Raw genomic sequence first — 24,424 nt, forward strand, 5'->3', positions numbered from 1 at the left:
TTTATGAAGTAGGATTCTTAAACCTTATAATGCGGAGTGACAAATGCATCAACGTATTATGTGGATAAATAAAGTAAGCATTATTCTTTATTTTCGCAGAACATTATCTGCTTTGCATAAACACTTCTGTCCACAGCCGTTGGGGAAATCTTATTTTCCAATTTACTCTTGTAATATCCCTATACACTAATATTCCATTCATACAAATTGCTTTAGAGTTCTTAAGGATTTTAGCGACACACATTCCGAGTCGAGGAAACCTTGCCTCACCATTCTTATTTCAACTAGCTCCGATCGTTCTCAATACGAGTAATTTTATTTTCGAAGGTAAACAAGTGAGTTTCGTTTCAGGGTGTAAAACTACGGCAGACTTCGAAACTATGAGAATTCAATACTCAAACTTAAAATAGTATAACTACTGGTTGCTATAGACTAATAAGATCAAAGATCTAACCTGTTCCTCGGATGCTAAATCTACATCAGAAAGCCATTATTCACTATACCTACTGTTTTCGTTCTATAGTGCTAAAGAGTTGAAACCGGAAATGGTTAATTTGAAGTTGTTCCGGTTTGAATAGATGGTTAACGGAGGATTCCTTCTTTTCGGAATCTGAATCGATTATAATAAACTACATCTCAACATCTCTTATAGTATTTCCTCTATGAAACTCAAAGTTGAAATCGGAAGTAGTAGAAAATTTCAACCCCTTCAGGTTTTGCAAGATGTTGCAGGTTGTATATTCTCTTGACACCCTGAATCGTTTGCAGAAAATCGCTTGTCGCTATCTAATATTATTTTGTTTTATGGCGATAAATGTTGATATCAGTAATGTTTATTTTAACCACTTTCGTTTTGAATAGAGGTTAACGGAGGAGAAGCAGCCTATTCTTGGGACACTGAATCAATTGCAAAAAAACGTATACCTCTTACCGTTTTTCCTTTATGAAAATCAGTACTGAAACCAAAAATAATATTAAATTTGAACCACTTCCGGTTTTGGTAGAAGTTTTAGGATAGTCATAGCACGCTGCCTTGAGACGCTGAATCGTTTACAAAGAAAGCACTTCTCGCTATTTGTTATCGTTTTTGTTTTATGTCGATAAAAGTTAAAACTGGAAATCACTAATCTGAACTACTTCCGGTTTGAGTCGAGAGTTAACGGAGGAGATGGAACCTATCCTTGGGACGCTGAGTCAACTGCAAGAAACTACATCTCGATATTTCTTACTAATTTTACTTTAATACATGTCGACAGACTGTCAGACAAAGCCTTCTGTAAGACTTTCAACACTTATACACAGCATAGTTTGGAAGTCTAACTAGGACACAGGCTATGGAAATACACTTGGCTTCATCCTAAGCACTATGCAAATACACTTCGCTTCATCCTACTTTAACCTTTACGAAATACCTGGAACAACTTGACTTTGCAGTCTTCATCACTGGTCTGTTGACCAGTGCGCACGCGCCTTTTGTGCTCGTAGTCCCAGTTTCGATGCCCAGTGGGAGAACATTCTTGAACGCATTACGGTGGTTCGGATTACATCTTAATCAGTAGGTCCATATCTCATATAGTCTCGGTGTTGAAAAGAGACGGTAAGCTTCAATAAACCTACAAATTTGACTTTGCACTGCTGAAACCTTTGCCATGGCTAGCATTTATTGATGATTTTTTTAATCTGGTGGCCATGGATACTCTGCAACAATTTACCATATCTAAGTAGAAAATTCCCTGCTAAGTTCACCAGAAATTGTCTACGCACATTATCACCGTTGTGATTGTGATATCAGTAGACGTACACAATAGATGACTAAAGGTACCTCAAGATTGACGTACGCACTAAATCCATTAACATCACGCAATAATTTAATTTCAAAAGCTCCCATCTTTCCTTAGCTAGCTAACTCTACGGCTTACTGAACGGTCGAAGATTAATAGCAGTTCAGGTAAGAAAGTTTGTCACTGAATCATGTTATGTGCCACGCTAATCCATCCAGAATCATTGTTACCTACCTCCTTATGATGCTATTTTGTATTATCCTCCTACCCTCTTAGTTCATCCGAAAGTCTCTTTCCCACTAGCGTCCCAATACATCCCGAGCACACTTTCCATGGAAACAGCACGAGTACATATTCCCAGCCTCCATACTGTGTCATTTTGTCAATTTATCCCCTTCTTAGTTTCTTTATACTCTTCTACGGCCCAACACCTTTTCTAAATTCATATGTTCTCAAATTCTTTACATTCAGTACTAGAAATCGTGCAAGCTAATTGTTATACCCATAAAACTTATTATATTCATGTATAACACTTACCTGCATTCATTCAATTTCTCTCTTCTGATTATTTTCCATTCTATAAAGTAGGATAATATTTGCACCAGGAGTGTACACTGACGAATAGCAGCGACTGTAAATTTTAATCTCTCTTCTGATTTTTCTTTTTGAAAAGAAGTGTGTTCTTTCAAGACTTCACAGTTCCTCACAAGTAATTCTACTAATTTGTCTTGAGCACCAGAATTGACTAGTATCACAACTGATGAATTACATTCAAAATGTTCACCATCTGACGTATCACAGACAAGTCCACTTTCAAATGATCCAATTACGTAACGTTCTTGTACAAGTTCCAACGAATTAACTTTATCAACAACAGGAGCACTTCTTGCAGAAACAACCTGTCTGCCAGTTACCCTTGTGTTTATGATCAACCTCACAAGAGCAGCCGACAATACATCTTCAGGCACAAAAGTAGCATACATATCTTCTATCTCTTCCAAACTGGGCAAAAGCCATTTCAACAACACAGATTTCACTGGAACTACAGAGGAACTACTATCTTCATGAAGAAAAATACTCCAATACTGAGGAATCTTAATAGTTTCGGGTATATCACAGTATTCTAAAAGTATTAATACAGTTTTGGCACTTTCACTTGATAATTTGATTGCTCCAGAAAGCAGAGCGTGTAGCAACTGCATTGTGTTAGTTACTTTCTGCTTAAGGAGCAAAGATCGAATTAAGCTATGGCCTTCTGTTACACACTGATTTAACCCAACAACTCTGAAATGAAAAGTATTGAAAATTAAATGCATTCATAAAATTACTTCCTTTGTATCATTTTATATACTACTTTTATAACGTGTACAAGCATATCTAACATACAGGGTTGGCAAAAACCATGGTTTTTATTGAAAGAACCAAAAAAAAAAAAAAAACATTTTTTTTTGTTTAAACCAGTTTTTTTTTTTGTTTAAACCAGGTTTTTTTTTTTTTTTTTTTTGGTTTAAATGATTTGCTCTATATATTCATATCATATATGGACAAAAATAAGTTTGTTTCGCCTTGATGTTATTATGCAACAACCAGGTTATGCTGGAAGGGGTCACATAAGCTTAAAGCGGAATAAAAACCGCTTCTCGAGTTACATCCGAGAGAAATTGTCCTCCATTCGAACTCGGAACCAGGACTAATTGGCCACAAATGTGATACATCTGCCGACTCACTCACAAAGGAATCCTGATAAAAATACGTTGTACTGATCTTTACATGCTTCTTAATATAACTGTAGAGTCATTTCAGAAGGACAAAAAGATAAACAGTTGCACAAGTGAAACCATTATACAGAATTACATATGGACAATTTCAAAGTACTACAGAGTACAGAAGAACTAATTTAGTTCAAGTTAGTTAACAACGACTTTTATTGGTCCAAATTAAAGAAATACGACGACTTAATTTGCATATCAGTAAGAAAAGTGAATAAAGATACGAATTATTTGAGTCCACTTTGGCTCAGACTGATTTATACATAAATAGACACCAAAGATACTTCTCATTTCACTAAATGCCCCACCCCCTCCCACATACACATACAAAGTACGGCATTTCGATGTATTTTATCAATAGTAAACATTGAAACGAAACAATATTTAGAATTTTTCTTTGATTGCAATTACATATCAATAATAACAACTACAAAAAAATCACAAAACAAACATTTATAAACTTATAAAAAAAAAAAAAAAAAACTTGTTTTTGTAGTATAATCTTTTTGATTAATGAATGGGGAATTTAGGTCTGAATATAATACGAATAATATACGGGAGAGAAACGTGATAACCCACATTTTTTTTACGTTTTTTTTTTTTTTTTTTTAACTAGCTGGTTTAAATTACCTTGGTTTAAACCATCCAACCCTGCTAACATATAACTAGTACATTAAAATATATGACAAAAGATGTAAAGACGCATGTTATTAAACAGTTTAGAGAAAAATTTACAAGAGATTGTGCCTTGTTTAAATTATCGTATATAGTTACGACAGATACATGTCTCCCTGGGAGGTCGGAGTTAACTTACTAATAAATCTTATCACATCATGTTATGTCATGTTGTACTTACTTATAGATTCAGAACTTTTTTTTTTTAATAATAATAATAATATTCCAAACCCATGATGTAGAATACACACATATTAGCAGCTATAGTTTTCACATTTAAGAAAATTATTAACTAATTAATATTAGTGATTGTTTATTGCGATATCTATTAATGACGACTTGTTTTCTTAATATTCTTACTATATGTCATAAATTAGTTTTAGAAACAATTCAGAATTCTGTTATTCTCAAACTGTACTTTGTAGCTACGAATTACCATGATTTAGTTCCTTTCGGTTTGTTTTTTTTTAAGATCACAGTGGCAGTTGGCAACAATGACAAATGAATGTTTTATATCAATTAGCACCATTTTAGGATGCCTATTAGTCCATGATATAGCAACATGACGTTCATCTGAACGCATTACAACTGCTTCCTTAATTTTTCTTACCTTTTCCTTCCTACTTCTTTCCTTTCTATCTAATGAAATAATTAGCAAAAGAGCTCATAGTGTACCTTTTTTTAGTTTATGTAACTGTTTCTACTAACTTCTGGTAAATATAAGAAAATATGCTAACATGCTCAGAAATTTAACAATTTTACTTACATCCAATCGTGATTCCTGAAAATTTCTTGAACTTCCTAGCTTTCGGCTCGTCCCTAGAGCCTTGTTCATGGAGGATAAAATCAGAAGGAATAATCAAAACACCAAGAAAATAAAAGAAACGGACTCATTGGGTGTAGGGTAGTGAGAAAAACATTTTGTCTTAGTTGCCAATCAAGCGTTGAATTGCGGAGCAACGCATTGTGAAATGGCGAGCTCAATCTGCGTTTTCTTTTGCTCACAAAGGGAAGGCTGCCAGCTCATACTGATGTTTTCCAGGAAGGTCAGGTTGCCAGCTCATGTTGATGCTCAATAACATCACTCAATTTAAGAGTTATTACAAATCTGACGGCAATAAAAAAAAATCAGTTCAGGAGTTTACGAGATAAAGTGCAATTGCCTAGAAGGCTATATAGGCGTGACAAAAAGAAACTTAAAAGTATGAGTCAAAGAACATCTCAGAGAGCTAAAGCACAACACTCGGTTTCACGAAACACAACATAGTATTGATTTTTTTTAAGCCAAGAATGAATTGTTTTTGAAAAGTTGCTTATTTTTCTTATATATAACATATAATTAGTACATGTATATATAGTATTAATATATTATTATTAATATATATATATATATATATATATATATATATATATATATATATATATATATATATATAATGGAAAACAATTAGAAACTGCATACAATAGTGAGAAAAAACTGGCAATCTTCCGTTCTTAAACAAAAGAATACACAAATTTAGCTCGCCACTTCACAGTGTGCTGTTCTACCATTCGAGACTTCGCTGGAAGCTAAAACAAGGTAGTCTTCGCACTGCTCTACCTTAGTGAGTCCGTTCCTTTTGTTTTCTTAATGTTTTTACTATTTTTCCTCTCTTTTATCCTCCGCGAACAAGGCCCTAAGGGAGAGTCGAAAGCTACGAAGTACAAGATTTTTAGGAATCACAATTGCATGTAAGTGAAATTATTCTGGTTCGCGACTCCTTTGTTATCACTAGCTATAATGATTTCTTCACACTGTCCGTATGTTACATACTCAAAATGTTACACTAAAAATAAATAAATAAATATAAGAAGAAGTGTGAAAACAAACAATTTCTGTTCGGAAATATTTTGATTTTCATGATTAGGAAACTCGTAAAATGGGTATTCCATAATTTAAAAAACCGACATGTCATTCCCTACAAAAATATGCAAAATTACTTACTTCAACACTATTTCATAGATCTTCATCCACATGGGTCCAATAGCTTTCCTTGCCATTTCATTTCTTGAGATGCTATCTTCAATAGCTAGTAAGCTGCTACAACATCTATAATCAAAACACTTAACTTTAGTAGCAATTTTTATACATATTTTTTAAGCTTTTCAATACATTGAAAAGCACATGCATATTCATACAAATTTGGACGAGCATAAAAACCTACTCAGAAATAGTAATTGATTTTATGTGACCTGATATTTCGAATACAGGAACATTTTTCGTTGTATGGGGTTCTCTATATGTATCGGGTGTTCTAAAACTCGCGCCCATGCTTACCACGCGGGGTGATCTTAGCCGGAAAAAAAAAAAAAAAAAAAAAAAGCTTTATTTCAGCTATGGGACCAGCAAGATGTGATGATGTGGCAATTTCGCATGGCACATTACAAGATAAGCGTCTAACAGAAAACGTTACAACTATTTGACGTGAAGTAAGGATAACGTACGTAACTAGCAACCGAATTCCGTATTCAAATCTTACAACGGATTCCACTTTCTTCTTTTAAATTTTATTTATTTTTATTCAGAACATGATATAAAACAGGAATCTTTTAACTGACTGTCTAGCATTCGCGATGACCTCCTTATTTTTTGATTCTTTGGCTACAGCCAGAAAGTAAATTAACCAAGCAGAGAAAGCAGGCCTGCAGGTTTCTTTTAAGAAAAAGAACTTAATTACAAACATTAAAATGACACCAAGAAAGCTAGGAGTGAATCAATGTAAAATTAGGCGGACAGAAAAATTTGGATACTTTAGTGAATGAAAAGAGTGAAATATATCTGGAAAAGAAACCTCCGCATCACGCATTAATGAAATCGAAATGGATTACCATCTGACTAAAGATGACTCCAACAAAATATCCGTATTTCTGAACCCAAAGTTCAGATACTACTCCAATGTCATCCGGCCAGAGGCCCTGTATGTAGTGGAATGCCTTACAATGAACAAGAAAGGTATGATGAAGAAAATGGAGGGGGAAAAAGCAGATTTTGACAAATATCCTAGGACCAGTCAACACCAACAGTTAATTTAGAAGATGGTACAACCAAGTTATATATCTGATACAATGAGAAAAAGAAGGACATTTTTTCCCTATGGACAGGTAACTCAAATGATACTAATAAAAGAGATTGGGCTGACAAGCGAGGATATACAGAAATGTGCTCAAAGAACACCTAAGCTTACAACTGAAGCAGAAGTTGCAAACAGGAAAAACTTAAGCTGAATGAATTGGGAAAATGTCCATCCGGAAGAAACAGTTGAAATGACTAGTCGGTCGATAGTCAGGATACGCTGTTTGCTGCTTCTATACCTTCTTCAGAGTTTCACTTGGACCCTCAAACTTCCATCTATTCGAGGAAAATTTGCAGTTACATTCTTACTATCGACGGCGCCAATTACGTGGAACGGTAGATCATATAGGAAACTCGAGATTCTGTCGCTGGTTATTTTATTGTACAAGGATGAGTCACGAGTTACACATTTCCACAACGCAAACAGCAGGTGCGTGTATACGCAGTGATCGACCGTAAGTACAAGGTAATGTGGCAACCGAACAATTTAACACGAGGGACGCTACTCTGTCAATTTGTAGTTACAGTGGTAATGTGTGCTTAACAATGTCTGACATATGAACCGTTACTGTATGAGTTCGAACATGGGCATAACGTTTCAACAGCAACCCAAAACATTTGTCATGTGAAAGGGGAAGGTGCAGTAAACTACAGCATAGCAACATGTTGGTTCAGAAATTTCGCTCAGGCTGTAAAATTGTTGATCAGAGAAGATCCGGCCGCCCAAAGGTAACATATTCCACGGTCATGCTACAAGCCATTTTTGAGGACAATTCATCCACCAGCACACGACGCGTATCAAATTTATTCAGCATGTCACAGTTCACTGTAGTGCGTCACCTCTACGAATTCGGGAAAACCACGAAGAGCTCCCACATTGTGCCACATCAGTCGATCCCAGCTCAGATCCAGAGCAGAGTGGATGTGTGCCGACAACCGGTACAAAATCAGCGTGATGTGCGTTTCCCGAAACGGATTGTCACATACGACGAAACGTGGTGTTAATAATAACTGAGTGTTACTAACCTATTTCTATTGCATTACAAATTCACCATTCGACTAACTTCAAGCTGCAATGGACACAGTAATACATACATTTAGGTTTCCTTCTTTCTTTCTTTTTCTTTAATACGATTCATTTCATATTTCAAGAAAATGAAACATAAAAATAAAAAATATATGGATAAATACATCCTTCAATATACATTTGTATGGTGTCAAATGTCCTTTGTTATTCCGCGTTGTTCCTTTTGAAGAAGTGTGTTTTATTTCACCTTTATGAAACTATGATGCACTTCCAAACTATGTGAATCCAGTACTGAAACCGGAAATATTAGATCTAAAATCTTCGATTGTAATAGATGGATAAGGCCCGAGATAGAGCTTGTTCTTCGAACGATGAATCTACAAAAAAGAACTCGTTTTGTCTTGTAATTATTATATAGGAATCAACATTAAAGCCGGAAGCTGTACTACTTTTTACTCCTTCCGGTTTCAAAAAAAGATTAGCTGAAATAAAATTCATCCTCAGGATACTGAATCCGAATCAAAAAACAATCCATCGCTTTTTTTAAAACATTATTTTCGCTCTTTCGGAATCAATATGAATTTACTGATTGAAGCTAACTAACTAACTCTATGACCTATGGAACCCGGAAGTTCAATACCGCGTTCATAAAAGCTTTCCACTGACTTTTATCCTTAGCCAACTGGATCCAGTTTCTACAAGGAGTCCATAAAGTCCTGCAGGAAAGTAAAACTCTGTAACTTGGAAACTATGTAATGTATTAACAAATACTTTTTGCTATACTTACGGAAAGGTTCAAGGTTTTGTTTCAGCTAGTTAAGGTTCCTCGCCAAACCTCCAATTGTGCACCATTCACGTCCAAACACTCTTGCAGTATTTTTGGGAAACCAACAATTGCGTGTTGGCGGTGCTCGTCCGGAATGTTCAAAATCACATCGGTTATTTTGTTCTTGAGATCTTGCAGATTACAGCCAGTAATCACAAGGCGACAAATCTGGTGATCTTGCAGGCCAAGGTGTGGGTCATCTTCGGCCAATCCATCTCTCCTTAAATTCTTCGTTGAGAAACTGTCGAACTTGAAGGGCATAGTGCGGCGGTGCCCCATCCTGTTGCATGTGGACCTCATTAAGGATGCATAATCTAGTAAGTTCTAGCAAAAGGAATGTCTGTAGCATGTTCAGATAATTGCTACCATTTTCTGTCTCTTCCTCGAAGAAAAAAAGGACCGATAAGGTGGTCCATTGGAACAGCACACCACACATTGACTTTGGGACTACCCCGCTTGTGCTACTCGAATTCACGTGGATATTCCAACCCCAAATTCGGCAGTTGTGCCTGTTCATTTTTCCCGACACATGAAATGTGGATTCATCTGAAAACAGAAATCGAGGCAGAAGGTCACCATCTTCTTGTAAGCGGGTAAGCAATGACTCACATAATTCCATTCTCATGTCACAGCCTTCCTCTATCAGCTCGTGCACAAATTTTAACTTATAGGGCCAGACCTTCAAATTCTTGCGTAAGATCTTGTGTAACGTTGACTTCGGTATTCCCAGTTCCAATGACCTACGTTTAAGCGACTTCATTGAACTCCTGGCTACGCTGTCCTGCAACGTGTGAATCACATCGTCACTCGTTCCTGGCCTTCCACTGCGTGGTAAATCTGACACACTTCCCGTTTCTCTGAACTTCTCGTACTACCTCGTTGATACTTGTTTCTGCTAGGGGTGTTTTCCCATAAGTTGTTTGGAACTTTCTCCACACTGAAACGCAAGATTTTAATTCCGAAAACCACAAAACACATTGTGCCTTTTCTTTAATAGACGTTATCTTCAGTCACGTGATTACCAGCGCAAACGTCATCGAGCATTGTGGCCAGAACAGAACTTTAAACTTTCCTTCTTCCAACCCCAAAAATTTATACACTTAAACGTAACTGTTTCCAAGTTATATAGAGTTTTACTTTCCTGCAGGACTTTATTTCTGCGAGATCCATCTTAATATTGTCCTCCCATCTGCGTCTAGGTCTTCTAATGGCCATTTTCCGATTGGTCTTCAAGTTAAAACTTTGAAGCGTTCCTAATTCTTTCTATTCTGGCTACATGACCTGCCGACCTAAGCCTCCTAGACTTGATAACCTTAACAAAGTTTGGTAAACGATATAAATTATGTAGTTCCTCGTTATGATGTTTCCGCCATTCCCCATTCCCGTTCCTCTTGGGTCCAATTATTCGTCTCAGGATCTTGTTCTCAAATACTTTCAATCCTTCTCTCCGAGTAAGCGACCATGTTTCGCAACCATACAGAGCAACAAGCATGATTATCGTTTTATATATTTTAAGCTTCAAATTCTTCGACAAAATTCGCGACGATAAAAGATTTTAAATCAACACGAATTCCCTGCCTTTAGTCGGCATTTAACATCTTCGTGAATATGGTTTTGGTCTGTTAATATTGATCCTCGATATCTGAAAGTATCCACTTATCAAAAGCATTATTTGATATTTTAACGCATCTATAATTAGCTATATAACGATCCTGATAAACTTCCATATATTAAGTTCTTTCTCTTCATTCGCTTCTAAACCCATGTCCCTGCTAGCGTTTAATAAGACCTCTGCATTTCTTTCTATTGTTCTCCTATTGATTGAAGCTATAGGTACCAAATTTCACAATATTAAATCCCCACGTTAAGCGGGTTTGCATATCCAGGCTCCTAACTATGAAAACATTTACGCTCAGTCCAACCTCAATCATTTCACGAATTCAACCTGTTCTACGTATGTTATTAGGACATAATATCGATTGTGATTTATTCTTAAAACACTTTTATACATTGCAAGAGCTGTAACGTCAAATATTTACTGAGAACTCATAGTCGTATCGGAATAAACAAAAGCGAGTATGGAACAGTAAACTGCAAGAACAAAAGGCAAAAAAAAAGACGTGCAAAGGCATACAAAATGGTCGAGTGGTTTGGGTCGATACACTATCAATTACATGTTTGTGTGTTCAAACCCGGGAGCAAGTTGTTTCTTTTTCAAGTGTCTTCCTAAATTCATCCGGAGGCTGAAAATATTTCTTTGAGTAACTCATTGAAAACTTCTTTTGTTTCAAATTCGATTAGAACGGAACATTATTTGAATTGCGAATCTTAAATCCATAGCTAAAAAAATTAGGTATACTCACTACTCCATTATCCTCTGATTTGTAACGAAAAACTATTTATAAACAGTGGTGACTTCAGAAAATTATCCTCGGGGGGAATTTCAATATGCGGGTGGAGAACAAACATTGGTAGTCCACATTGAGCACGATCGAATATATGGTCCTGAAGGCGGAAATTTCTTAGCTCGAGAGGGGTCTCAAATTCTCCCTCAGATCACGTCCTGAAAGCATCATTGCTTAAAAGCTTTTCGTAACAAATATAATATTACACTTGTTTCTCGTTCTACATTTAGAATTGGTAAAATCATAACTTATAGAGGATTATCATAAAAGCATAAAAATTACAATACCAATCATGTATAAATTATCCTGTAAGTTACCAACTTTGGGTCAGATTAAAACTCAAATATTTGTTTTCGGATTGCACTCAGAAGTAAATCCTCTCTATATAATCCTGATTGGAAATCCATGTTTAACACTAATTAATTAATCAATATTTATACGAATTTTTTTTATTTTACTATTTTTACTATTCAATATTATATACACTTCATTTCCAAAATCAAAATCTCGAAAATGTATATTGCACGAGTGCAGACTCGCAAATAAATGATTATTTATCATATATATTGGTATCTATTCGAAATTCTATTTAATCGAATCCGACAGGAACACAGACAGAAATATCGAGAACCGGTGAAAAAAAAATAGAAAAAGGTGTTGTACCCGGCGGGGACTCGAAGTAAGTTCGAATGGTGCTTTGCAAGCGGAACGCCTTAGACCACTCGGCTATGGTAACAACTTGTGATTGCAGCAAAGGCTTCGAGTAGTAGTTCTTATTACAAAATAACATTTTCTATTCCCTAAAATTTAAACCTAATTTACTTTGATATATCTATTAATTTGTTACATAAACACGTTTTCGTTACTTTGATGAATGATGTATGTTGTTGATATATATTCTATTACACATTCTTTCGTAAATATTATAGAAAGTATCAGGGTTATTTATGATCTTTTATGGAAATTGACTGGCGCATGCGCAGTACACAGACAGTTCAATTGGAAGGCGAGGAAGGAAACGCTAACACACTGTTAGAATGTTTCCCTCGCAAGCAGTAGTTCCCAACCGAAAGACGGCGGGCGCACTTCGTCCTCTTGGGGTGGCGTGAAGGGTTTACGAAGTCCCTTCGTTGTCTTATATTTCTTGAATGATTATACACAATATCCAGTCACATCTTCTGCACATTTGGAAGTGATGAATCGTAGTATAAATAAACCGTCCTCCACACACAGTGATTGTTGCTTTTCCAAGATTATAATCTGAAACACTTTTTATTTCAATAGAATATAAAAGTTTCAATGGGAGGGGTTACAACTCCTCAACCTCCTGGGTCTTCGATATGTCACCGCCTAAGCTGTAACTTTCAAGTTAGAATCGAAAAATGGAGACATGTGACCTACTAAATATATTTTTAGTTCATTATACATTTTCATAAATAAAATATCCACAATTACAATGACAGTAAATGCTAAGTAATTATTGTAAATCATTTTCCCTCTTTCTTTATACTTTCATTTTCCCTCTTTCTTCTCAATTGAGCTTGAAAAATGTAAAAATGGGAGGTTAAGAACTTCAAATATTACGTATATTTTAGCGTATTACGGAATTATATTTAATAGAATCCGGCAGGATCACAAACAGAAACGTCAAGAAGAGGTAAAACCAAATTGTACTGCGGTGAGATTCGAACTACTCTTGAATGGTGCCTCAGAATCTCTAGCCGAATGCCTTAGTCCACTCGGCTAATGTGACAAGTTGAAAATATAGTAAGCGTGTTTCATGTTCAATCTTTTGTTACAGTATGAAATTTATTTTGTATTCTCTGAAGTTTAAGCCTATTTTGGCCTGATGTAATAGTCTGTTGAAATTGTTTTATGTTTACGGTATTCTTTACTTTGACGAATGATGTTGTTAATATAGCTTCTATTACGTATTAGTTCATAAATATTACAGCAATTGTCAGGATTATTTATGATCTTTCATGAAAATTGACTGGTGCATGCGCAGTAGAAACAGAAAGATTTACTTTACCGACATTTGTCATACACGCCAGAACGCAAATTTCTAACAGGTTCTCAAAATGCCTCTTTCTAAAGGTTGTAAAGAACTGTCTGTTGTTCTGAGAGGGGAAATCATAGGCCGAGCAAAAATGGAACAAACTGTGCCTCAGATTGCTAGAGATCTGGGATGTGACAAGAAAACGGTCAAGAAATGGGTTCAGCGACATGAAGAAGGTGGTGAATGGTTCAGGTCTCGGTCAAGAAGTGGAAGGCCAAAAGTGACAACTGCAGCTCAAGAGCAAGCTTTAGTTACAGAACAGACCTCTACGCCACACGTCAATCCTCTTGGACAAAGCCAGAGAATATAATTGTTCTCACGAAACAATAAGAAGAAGATTATTGGGGGCTGGTCTACACTGTTCAAGACCCGCTAGGAAGACTCTCCTGACTGAAACTCACAAGGCCAGACGAATGGAATGGGCACAGAATAACATAACCCAACCTCAGTCTTATTGGGACTTAGTCATCTGGACCGACGAGAAGGTTTTCAAGTCTAACCAACAAGGCAGAATTATATTGTATAGACCGCGCGGAACCAGGTATGCTGAACAAAATATTATCAGAACTTCTTGTTCAGGACGAATATCAGCACACTTTTGGGGATACATGACGGCTGCTGGTCCTGGAGATTTGGTTGCGGTGCCTGAGAGAATGAACAGCAGTGTTTACATTAATATCCTCGAAAATACGTTGTTACCGTCCTTAGAAAGAAACTTCCCCGAACAGGAAGAATATATATTTATGCATGACAACAGTGCTGTTCACACTTCCCGGCAAACACGAGAGTGGCTAAGTGAACATCCAGAGTTAATTGGTATTGAGTGGCCCCCTCTATCCCCAGATTTGAACCCAATTGAACATCTGTGGGCCTACATGGTGCAAGAATGGGAAGAGAGACGTGAAGACAGAGACCAAACGTTTCTTCAAAATCATGTTATGGAACTGTGGCAACATTTTCGTGACACACCGTCGTATTGCTCGAGACTTGTATCTAGTATCCCCTCCAGACTTCAAGAAGTTACTGACTCTGGAGGTGACTACACGAAGTACTAGTGTGTTATTTTTTGTGTAAACATTTATTTAAGTTTCATTTATTTATTATATTTTTTCAAGAGCAATACTTTCGTTCTTCATTCTTTTCCTTTCCTTGTTTACTTATTAGTTTGTTAAAAGGTAAAGGAAAAGTAGTATATCTTCAAAAAGTATTTGTGAATTTACTTTGAACGTTTCTAAGAATACATTTACTTTTTTCTTACTCTATATCATGCCCAATATTACTTTCATTCCAGTTAATTAATAACTTTATTTCACATCTCGGATAAAAGTATTATTGTCTTTTTAACGATATTTTTCCTTTTGATTGTGTAATTTCTAGTTTCATTGAATTATCTCAATTCGAATGAATAAATCAAATTTTGTTTATTGTCCCTTCCTTTGCTAAGTTCGAATTCGAGAACAATCTGGTGTAATATACGTTCTTTATTCTTCATATTGTGCAGTAATGACAATATTAATTATTTTTCATGAGTCCAGTTGATTAGTGAGAACTTGGACAAACATTAACCTGGTGATTCTTTATGCAATGACAAGCGTAAAATACATTTTAGCTGTTCTTTATACTTCACAAAGAAAACATTCTAACAGTGTGTCCTCGCCTTCCAATTGAACTGTCTGTGTACTGCGCATGCGCCAGTCAATTTCCATAAAAGATCATAAATAACCCTGATATTTTCTATAATATTTACGAAAGAACGTGTAATAGAATATATATCAACAACATACATCATTCATCAAAGTAACGAAAACGTGTTTATGTAACAAATTAATAGATATATCAAAGTAAATTAGGTTTAAATTTTAGGGAATAGAAAATGTTATTTTGTAATAAGAACTACTACTCGAAGCCTTTGCTGCAATCACAAGTTGTTACCATAGCCGAGTGGTCTAAGGCGTTCCGCTTGCAAAGCACCATTCGAACTTACTTCGAGTCCCCGCCGGGTACAACACCTTTTTCTATCTTTTTTTTCACCTGTTCTCGATATTTCTGTCTGTGTTCCTGTCGGATTCGATTAAATAGAATTTCGAATAGATACCAATATATATGATAAATAATCATTTATTTGCGAGTCTGCACTCGTGCAATATACATTTTCGAGATTTTGATTTTGGAAATGAAGTGTATATAATATTGAATAGTAAAAATAGTAAAATAAAAAAAATATTCGTATAAATATTGATTAATTAATTAGTGTTAAACATGGATTTCCAATCAGGATTATATAGAGAGGATTTACTTCTAGGTGCAACCCGAAAACAAATATTTGAGTTTTAATCTGACCCAAAGTTGGTAACTTACAGGATAATTTATACATGATTGGTATTGTAATTTTTATGCTTTTATGATAATCCTCTATAAGTTATGATTTTACCAATTCTAAATGTAGAACGAGAAACAAGTGTAATATTATATTTGTTACGAAAAGCTTTTAAGCAATGATGCTTTCAGGACGTGATCTGAGGGAGAATTTGAGACCCCTCTCGAGCTAAGAAATTTCCGCCTTCAGGACCATATATTCGATCGTGCTCAATGTGGACTACCAATGTTTGTCCTCCACCGCATATTGAAATTCCCCCCGAGGATAATTTTCTGAAGTCACCACTGTTTATAAATAGTTTTTCGTTACAAATCAGAGGATAATGGAGTAGTGAGTATGCCTAATTTTTTTAGCTATGGATTTAAGATTCGCAATTCATATAATGTTCCGTTCTATCCGAATTTGAAACAAAAGAAGTTTTCAATGAGTTACTCAAAGAAATATTTTCAGCCTCCGGATGAATTTAGGAAGACACTTGAAAAAGAAACAACTTGCTACCGGGTTTGAACTCACAAACATGTGATTGATAGTGTATCGACCCAAACCACTCGACCATTTTGTATGCCTTTGCACGTCTTTTTTTTTGCCTTTTGTTCTTGCAGTTTACTGTTCCATACTCGCTTTTGTTTATTCCGATACGACTATGAGTTCTCAGTAAATATTTGACGTTACAGCTCTTGCAATGTATAAAAGTGTTTTTAGAATAAATCACAATCGATATTATGTCCTAATAACATACGTAAAACAGGTTGAATTCGTGAAATGATTGAGGTTGGACTGAGCGTAAATGTTTTCATAGTTAGGAGCCTGGATATGCAAACCCGCTTAACGTGGGGATTTAATATTGTGAAATTTGGTACATATTATATAAATACAACAGAACTACCTTTGCAACGTGACGAATATCCTTTTTTAATTCTGGATAATTTCGACCAAAACTGTGATCTTTAATCACTATCACAACGACTGGTGTAACTTGATGTTCAGTAAGTCGTTATTAATGTTATTACTGAGTAAAATAAAAGTGGAGCAGAGGAAAGTGGAAGTTTTCTTAACAATAATTATTGATATAAAAATAATCAATGTTTGTTCAGAAAACTGTGTGTTTCAATTTTTATTTTACAGGACAATAAAATATATAATGACTTATTAAACATCAAATTACACCACTAATTTTGATGATGACCAAGACTACAAAGTATTGACAGAGCTCCTGCGTGGCTAAGGAGTTAGCGTGGTGTCTTTGGCGTGGAAGACCACGTTCGATTCCCAGCGGGAGGTCATGTGGTTCGGATTTACGTTAATCAGTAGGTCTAAGTCTCATATAGCCTCGCTGCTGAAAGGGACGCTGAATTCAAAATCAACTCAACTCATCACAAGTATTGACTGAAATTATCCAGGATTAAAACATATTCGTCGCGGTACATTTTTTCTATGGTGATCAATATTGAAATCGAAAGTGGTAGCAGATTACTACAATTTCTGGTTGCAATAGAAGAAACCTATACCTATTGTCGAGGTACTGAATCCGTATCTCCCCCCCCCCCAAAAAAAAATGCTTCTATCTATCTACTACCGAACGATGGTGATATAATGTATACTTACTTCGATTACAATGCCATGAATACTTTTTCGAAAGTCCGCTTTCACAGTATTCCCGAGGAGCTCATCCGAACATGATGTTGGTCGATATTAGTTTGTTATGCTGTGTTATCGGAACAAACTTTTATAAATTGACTGCGAATGGTGCATTCATTCGCCATTTCTGACTCAATGAACTATTTATGTTTTTTGAGACTTACTGTGCAGAATGACCCAGTTTAAAGTTGCAAATAACGATCACTCGCAATTTTATTTTCTCCATGATGCATTTATATGATCCTGTTCAACAACGCACTGCCTCCTGACTGCCTGGGTATCCCAGCCTGTTTGCTGAATGTATATTATAATATCCCACGTGGTATTATGTACAAACAACACTACTTTTGTGTTTATAAACACCAACCACATGGTTTTGTCAAGATACTACGCACCACGTGGATCGACGACGGACTTTTGGCTCCTCCTACGAAGCAGACGACGACATCGGACAGCAGCGTCACCGCCGCCTGGAGGCCTATAAATTCGGCAGCCACCAGCGGACCGGTATCAGTTCTCCAGTATCCCTCCTACTGTTTGCCACGGAAAATTAGGAGTAACCTAACCCCAAGCCTCTAGTCTGCTACGGGACTCTTGGCTTTTCCTTTATCCTGGCTTAGCCTGCTACGGGGTTCAGTTGGGAATCCTAACCCCAGTTGCTTAGCCTGCTATGGGGCTCTGTGACCACCAACCTCCTCACTGCTTACCACGGAGCTTTGAGGACTCCTTTCGCCACTCTGCTTAGCTTGCCACGGGGCTTTGTGGAGATCCTGTTCGCGACTTCACAGTTAAGGACTACCTATTATAACCTAACAAATCTAGAGGAGAATAACTTTGCAGTATTTCTGTAAATACTGTTATTTAGTAAATTTTATAATAAAAACTGTTAGTGGGAGTCGATTCCGGACATTCATTTTATTACCTCACTCTACCTACAACCTGTATGGGACAGAGTTTTACAATATAGATTGTGACATTCGATGCGTGGCCTTAAGTTTATCCCTGTGTTGTGTTGTTGAGGAGAGTTTCTTACGAAACGTCAAAATGGACATTTTATTCGCACTAACCTCATCCTCATAGTTTTGTGTGTTATTATGATAAATAACAGGTTGCTGCTGTCAATAACTGCCTTTAACACAGTACATTGGAGGTCACGTTTCTGTCTATGAAGTTACTTTTTATGTCACCAGAAACACAAATTCACTGATAACGAATATTTTCTTTTTCTTTATATCAACTGAAAAAGAGAGCAGTCCTGCCACTGAAATTATTATGCAAACAAAAATTCTAAACACAGCGCTTTAATAAATACATCTTTCCAAAAACATGTTAGCTTAAAATTAGGAATATTTATGTTACTAACCTACAAAGAAAACTTGTGAGTACAATATCTTTATTGTTGTCCATCAATTCTGCCATCTTCCTGACTATATATTCAAAGTCACTGGTTTTCATTACGCTTGGATATTTCACTAACAGCACTGAAAGCAACTCAAGCCTAGAAAAGTAGGAGTTATCAGAAAAGCTTCAATACCTTAAAATGTATTTTACACTAACTTTCAAGCGACTTCCCTAACAGTTAATATTTCATTATTGTATATTTCGATGATATATTACACACCAACTTGGTCTAGTAATGATATATTCTACTATTTGTCTATTAATAGAATGTGAGTGTATGGATACTTTCAATCATTTTTCTGATAGCGTGTCTCGAAGTCGCTCACATGTGTGTCAGCATGGTAACTTGTAAATAACTTTTAGAAAATCGTTAAGTACAATTTCGAATTATAATTAGATGACACATCTAACCACAGTAATAAGGTTTAAATTTTCATTACAGTTTACTAACGTTTAAGAAAACATCTATTTTTTAAAAAAGCATTATTTTTCAATAAAGAATACTAAAATATATCCTTCCATGAATTAAAATCTCTTTCGTAATTCATCAGATCGTAACTGGCACAAACCATATTTGATTCTTAGTCAGAAATCTCTCGCAACTTCCATCCTTAGTAGCACAATCTACTTATGAATCAAAATTAATTTCAATTTGTAAAGAAAAAGACTCACTAAAATTTAACTTACTATTAATTTGTCTATTTCTCCTGGTACGACTCCCTCACATTTAGCTATCATTTTTTAGATGAAACGTCCTCATGACTGGTCTAGTGGCTAACATGTGTGATTTGATCCACGTGGTTCCGAGTTCGATTTCCGGTATGAGAGCACTGGACACACTAGAGTGGTTTGGATTTCGCCTTAAACTGTAGAGCCATGTCTCATATAGCCTCGGTGCTGAAAAGGGACATTTAACTCGAGCAAATAAACACATACAATCTACATGAAAATCTGTCTTTAAAATATAGCAATATTTACGTAAAATAGATTTCAAACTGTCAATAACGTACTTAATAATAACTTATCAAAATGAAGGACGAATTTAACTATACAACCTATTACATCTAGAGAGAGTATCCATAATACAGCTTTTCTACTCTTCCACAGCTATAAAAACAACTCAGTTTAGATTGATAACAAAACAGGTAATTATTTATGTTAATATTAATTTCTACATCTCTGAATTCATATGAGTTGGAGATTGAATAATTCTATAACGGCTCCTCGTGTTTGCAAAGTCATCACAAACAGTTTTAAATTAAATTTCTAGGAATATTTACCTTTAACAAACCATATTTTTAAAAATGGTTGAAAAGATAGTTTTTAAAATGGTTGAAATTTCTGAACAGAAGGCTTACATAGTAATAACGGACGAATTGTATAAAAGTACAGAAGCCTGTTCCGCCAAACCAAACTTGTTTGACCGAACGCGATTCTTCCTCAAGCCCACCTGCAAAATGAATTTGCAAATTCGCAAATTTTAGGATTTCTATAATAAGGAAAGAAGTGTTAAGAGCAAGTTATAACTTTAGTTTAACTTTAATCAAGAATGTGATCGGAAAGTATAAGGATTTTGTGGCCCCAGCATTCAATTCTCCAAGGAAGGGAACGAGCACATGGCAATGCGCACAAGCCACCACCAGCATGCAGATGAAACTTTGCACAATGGCTAACAGCACCGATTTCTGTAGAATTTTAGGGCAGGCATTCAGGTTTGTTAGATATCTAACATGATATAAATGAGGATTTTAATTCAAATACGTAGATCCAAGCAAACATCAGATGGGGCCGGACTCTCAAGGATCGGCCCCAATGAGAATGGCCTCTACCTCCAAAGCTAGCCAAGGCTAGTGATCATCACCTCATCGATGGCAAGCCGACAAGAATCCAACTGTAACAATCGAAAGCTGTACAAGCGACATCTGGCCAACCAACGGTGGCAGTACGTTGCTACATCGGATAATGCGTGAGTGTATCTTTCCGACTGCAGCAAACCAAAAGCCACCATGTACAGAAATAAATGCGCAAAGCGCTTCACAAAGTGGGTCCGAGCATGCAAGGAGGCGTTCCGAAGCGTTCACGGTGGTTGCTCGTTACTGTCACCGAGGCAAATTGAAGTCAAAGTGAAGAACTGCAAAATCAACTCACAGTACTATACAGTATGTCGGAAAAATAAGGGAACCTTTTAAATTTAACAAAACGAATTAGGTATTTTACCAACTGTGGTTCTTTTTATTAAAAATACGTCCATTCTGCATCAATACATCGATGGGCATGCTAGCATTGAGTTTTGAATGTCCTTTTTCCCGGTTTCTCCCGGTGGGTGGACACCCTGAGCAACCAATTACATAAGATTGCAGAGAATATTTTAAAGTTAGCAGAATATGAAGTGTACTTCAAACATTACTTTTCGAAAATTTATTGTTTTAAAATAATTTTATTAGCATCAGTATTCTGCCGCCTCCACGAAACGCGAGCTTAGCCCCTAAAGGTGTAACCAAAAATATTTCAGAAGCAGTAACTCTGAAATGACTTGCTTTAGGGCTAAAATAACCGCACAACCGTATTTCTGGTAAAATTCTAGCCTTAAAACATGTAATATGACTCCGTTGCATTTGGAATTTCGAATACCAATCAATGGTGTCTGCCATGATGCTTGATAGCACCATCTGATGTGTCAGGCCACTTCCAAGCTTCATAATTCTCCCTCAATCCGTTCTCAATACACAAGGATGGTGAGAACTTTTGTTTTGACATGTATATTGATAGATTGTGTGAAATCTCAATAGTAGGTAGATTTTAAAATCTATCTAAAAAGCTTCTTACAACCAAGAAAGTACTTACGAGAGTCACTGGCAAGAGGGTGTAATAAAAGAGGGTCGTGATATGAAATAAGTTGAGAATTACTAATCTATACTGAAATATTCTGTACCCAACACAGTACAGTCTTAACGAGAATAAAATAAATGAAAAGATCGGTTGCAAGAGCAAAAAAAGTCTTAATAAGTACGTTATTACACGATTTTGAAATATGTTTAAAATCATGTTTTAAACTGTTCAAAATGTTTAAAACGTTTTTTTGTGTGTTTTAAAATATGTTTAAAATAGTTTGAACATTTTTTTATGTTTTAAACACGTTTTGTTCTTTTAAAAAAAATTCTAACCCTGCCCAGTGGAACAAATTCCCGATGTATAATACTTTTGGAATCGTAAAAACAAATCAACATTGTCTTCTCACGTGACTTTTAAAAACGCAATTTCTTCGCTTTCGCAGAACCCGAGGACTTCCACGTGATATTTTGGCGTTTTGTTTGCGGGTCGTACTTGAAGCACCAAGTCTGATCACCAGTTACAATCGATTTCAGGAGTGTTCTGCTCCGTCTGGTTGTTTTAATCAGGTCCTTGCAATGTTCAATGCGAGCAAGTTTTAAGTCGTCAGTTAAGGTGTGCGGAACAAATCGAGCATAGACTTGCAGTTTCTTTAAATCCTTAGTCAAAATTTCGTGAACCATGTCTTTTGTCGCGGTGTCACCTCTGCCATCCATCTCACAGTCTAATTCGCATTACGGGTGATCATTTCAGGCACTTGTTCCACCAACTCATCGAGATTTTTGTTTTTTGGTCTGCCTGGCTTTGGGTCGTCTTTCAAGGACTCACGACCGTTCCGAATCGCGTATACCACTCGAACACACGTGTAATAGATAAGCACTTATCACCATACACTTGTTTCATCATTTCCAATGTTTGTGTAAATGTTTTACCTAGCTTGAAACAAAATTTAATATTGGCTCTTTGCTCCATCGTGTTTTCGTGACGAGGTGACACCAAATGCATTCACTTTTCTTGCTATAACGTGACACTCCGTTAATCGATTCTCATGATTGTGGTCTCGTTTTGTTGAGCAGATATCCAACTTTCCAATGATATTTTGCTTCAATAGATGGAGCTAGTGGTTATCTGTAAAGAAAAAAAGTTCCGTTATTTTTCCGACATACTGTGTACTAAGAGGAGATCCTGAGGCCGGTCTATGCTTTCAGAAACGCACAGAAACGAGATTAGCATGGTCCAAATCCATCAAGACAAAACTTCATCACACACTTCAAGATCGCTCCTCAAGCTCTACCAAGATATGAAGGATACTACAGCAATACAAACCAAACCTTTCAACGAGATACCTGTGAAGTCCTCAGACTCAAGTCCAATGGACTTTTGTGGATTTGGACTGCTTAAAAAGGCCTTGGGCAAGAGGCGTGTGACAACTGTGAGTGGACTCTAGAAAGGTGTGAAAAAGAAATAGAACAAGATCCCCCTCATTGTTCTCCAACAGAGCCTTCTGCATTAGGTTTGCCGGGTCATCGTTCGGAGCCTGGGGAAACACACTGCGTAATGTCACACCTGGTGCAATGTACTTTCGTAACTTTTTGGTAATTATAATTTGGTGACATATAGGCGGAACAGCCTCTGCATAAGTTACATATAATACATCAGAAGTAAATAAACAGATATTGTGCCAGACTACATTTAAATATTCCTACATTTATAGCTTTCCATGTGATCATTGTTAGAGACAAAATATCTTATGAAAGTCATTCCTATACATATGACGCACTCAATTATATAGTTACTTGCAACCTATGTTATCAGAAAAATTCATAAAAATAATGCTGCTGTATTTTTTTATTTCGAATTTTCTTACATATTTACAAACTGTGAAGAAAATCGTTAAAAACTATATAAAATACAAACGCCACTTTTCTCACATGAATTATTATCTAAAACTGAATGCTGTACGTGAGAACATGTGGTTTCCACACTGCATATCGATTATCATCGACATCGATACTTAAAAAAATAGGGCAGCACCGTGGAGAAAATATGATAAAACAGAAACTCTACTCTTTCTGGAGACGTTTATGATTGATAACAAGGACGAACGATGGAACTCTCACGATTATATTACTTATATACCATGGTTTTCTTTTCCTGATCATAATAACAATAATACTAATAATAATAATAAATACGATAAAATGTTTACCGTTTGTAAATTTAAAAATTACGTAAAACTGTGACAATTCTGTCATCTCATAGTAAATTTAATACTTATTACACGAAAACAAAGTGCGAAGAACGGAACTGTTAGTTCCATATCTCCTATTTGTATATTCCCCATACACTCCGTTTTATATCTTCACATTATAGTAGAGAGAGAAACTGTCAATGTATTCTTTATATCTCTATATTTGTTTATTGTTATTATAACGAATATACATCAGCTGAGTCTGATGCATTCTGTGAGTAGCATTTTTCCAACTGAAGTTACAGAGTCACATAATACACTTACGTATGTATAC

General features: G+C 36.0%; 1 protein-coding gene across 2 annotated transcripts in view; it reads right to left on the bottom strand.

The window, feature by feature from the left end:
- tefu (Serine/threonine-protein kinase tefu) overlaps positions 1-24,424 on the bottom strand; it is a 183,056-nt gene that overhangs the window by 106,457 nt on the left and 52,175 nt on the right. The window contains exons 11-13 of one of the 2 annotated variants that reach the window (XM_081728713.1): positions 19,033-19,167; positions 6,210-6,314; positions 2,319-3,065 (exon numbers count right to left, since the gene is read on the bottom strand). In XM_081728713.1, coding sequence (XP_081584839.1) covers positions 2,319-3,065; positions 6,210-6,314; positions 19,033-19,167 — 987 coding nt within the window. The remainder of the gene's footprint in view (positions 1-2,318; positions 3,066-6,209; positions 6,315-19,032; positions 19,168-24,424) is intronic. The other variant, XM_081728714.1, reaches the window with a different exon arrangement.

Source organism: Thermobia domestica, chromosome 10 (assembly GCF_964235325.1).
Source record: "Thermobia domestica chromosome 10, izTheDome1.hap1.1, whole genome shotgun sequence".
In the NCBI taxonomy this organism is placed as follows: domain Eukaryota; kingdom Metazoa; phylum Arthropoda; class Insecta; order Zygentoma; family Lepismatidae; genus Thermobia; species Thermobia domestica.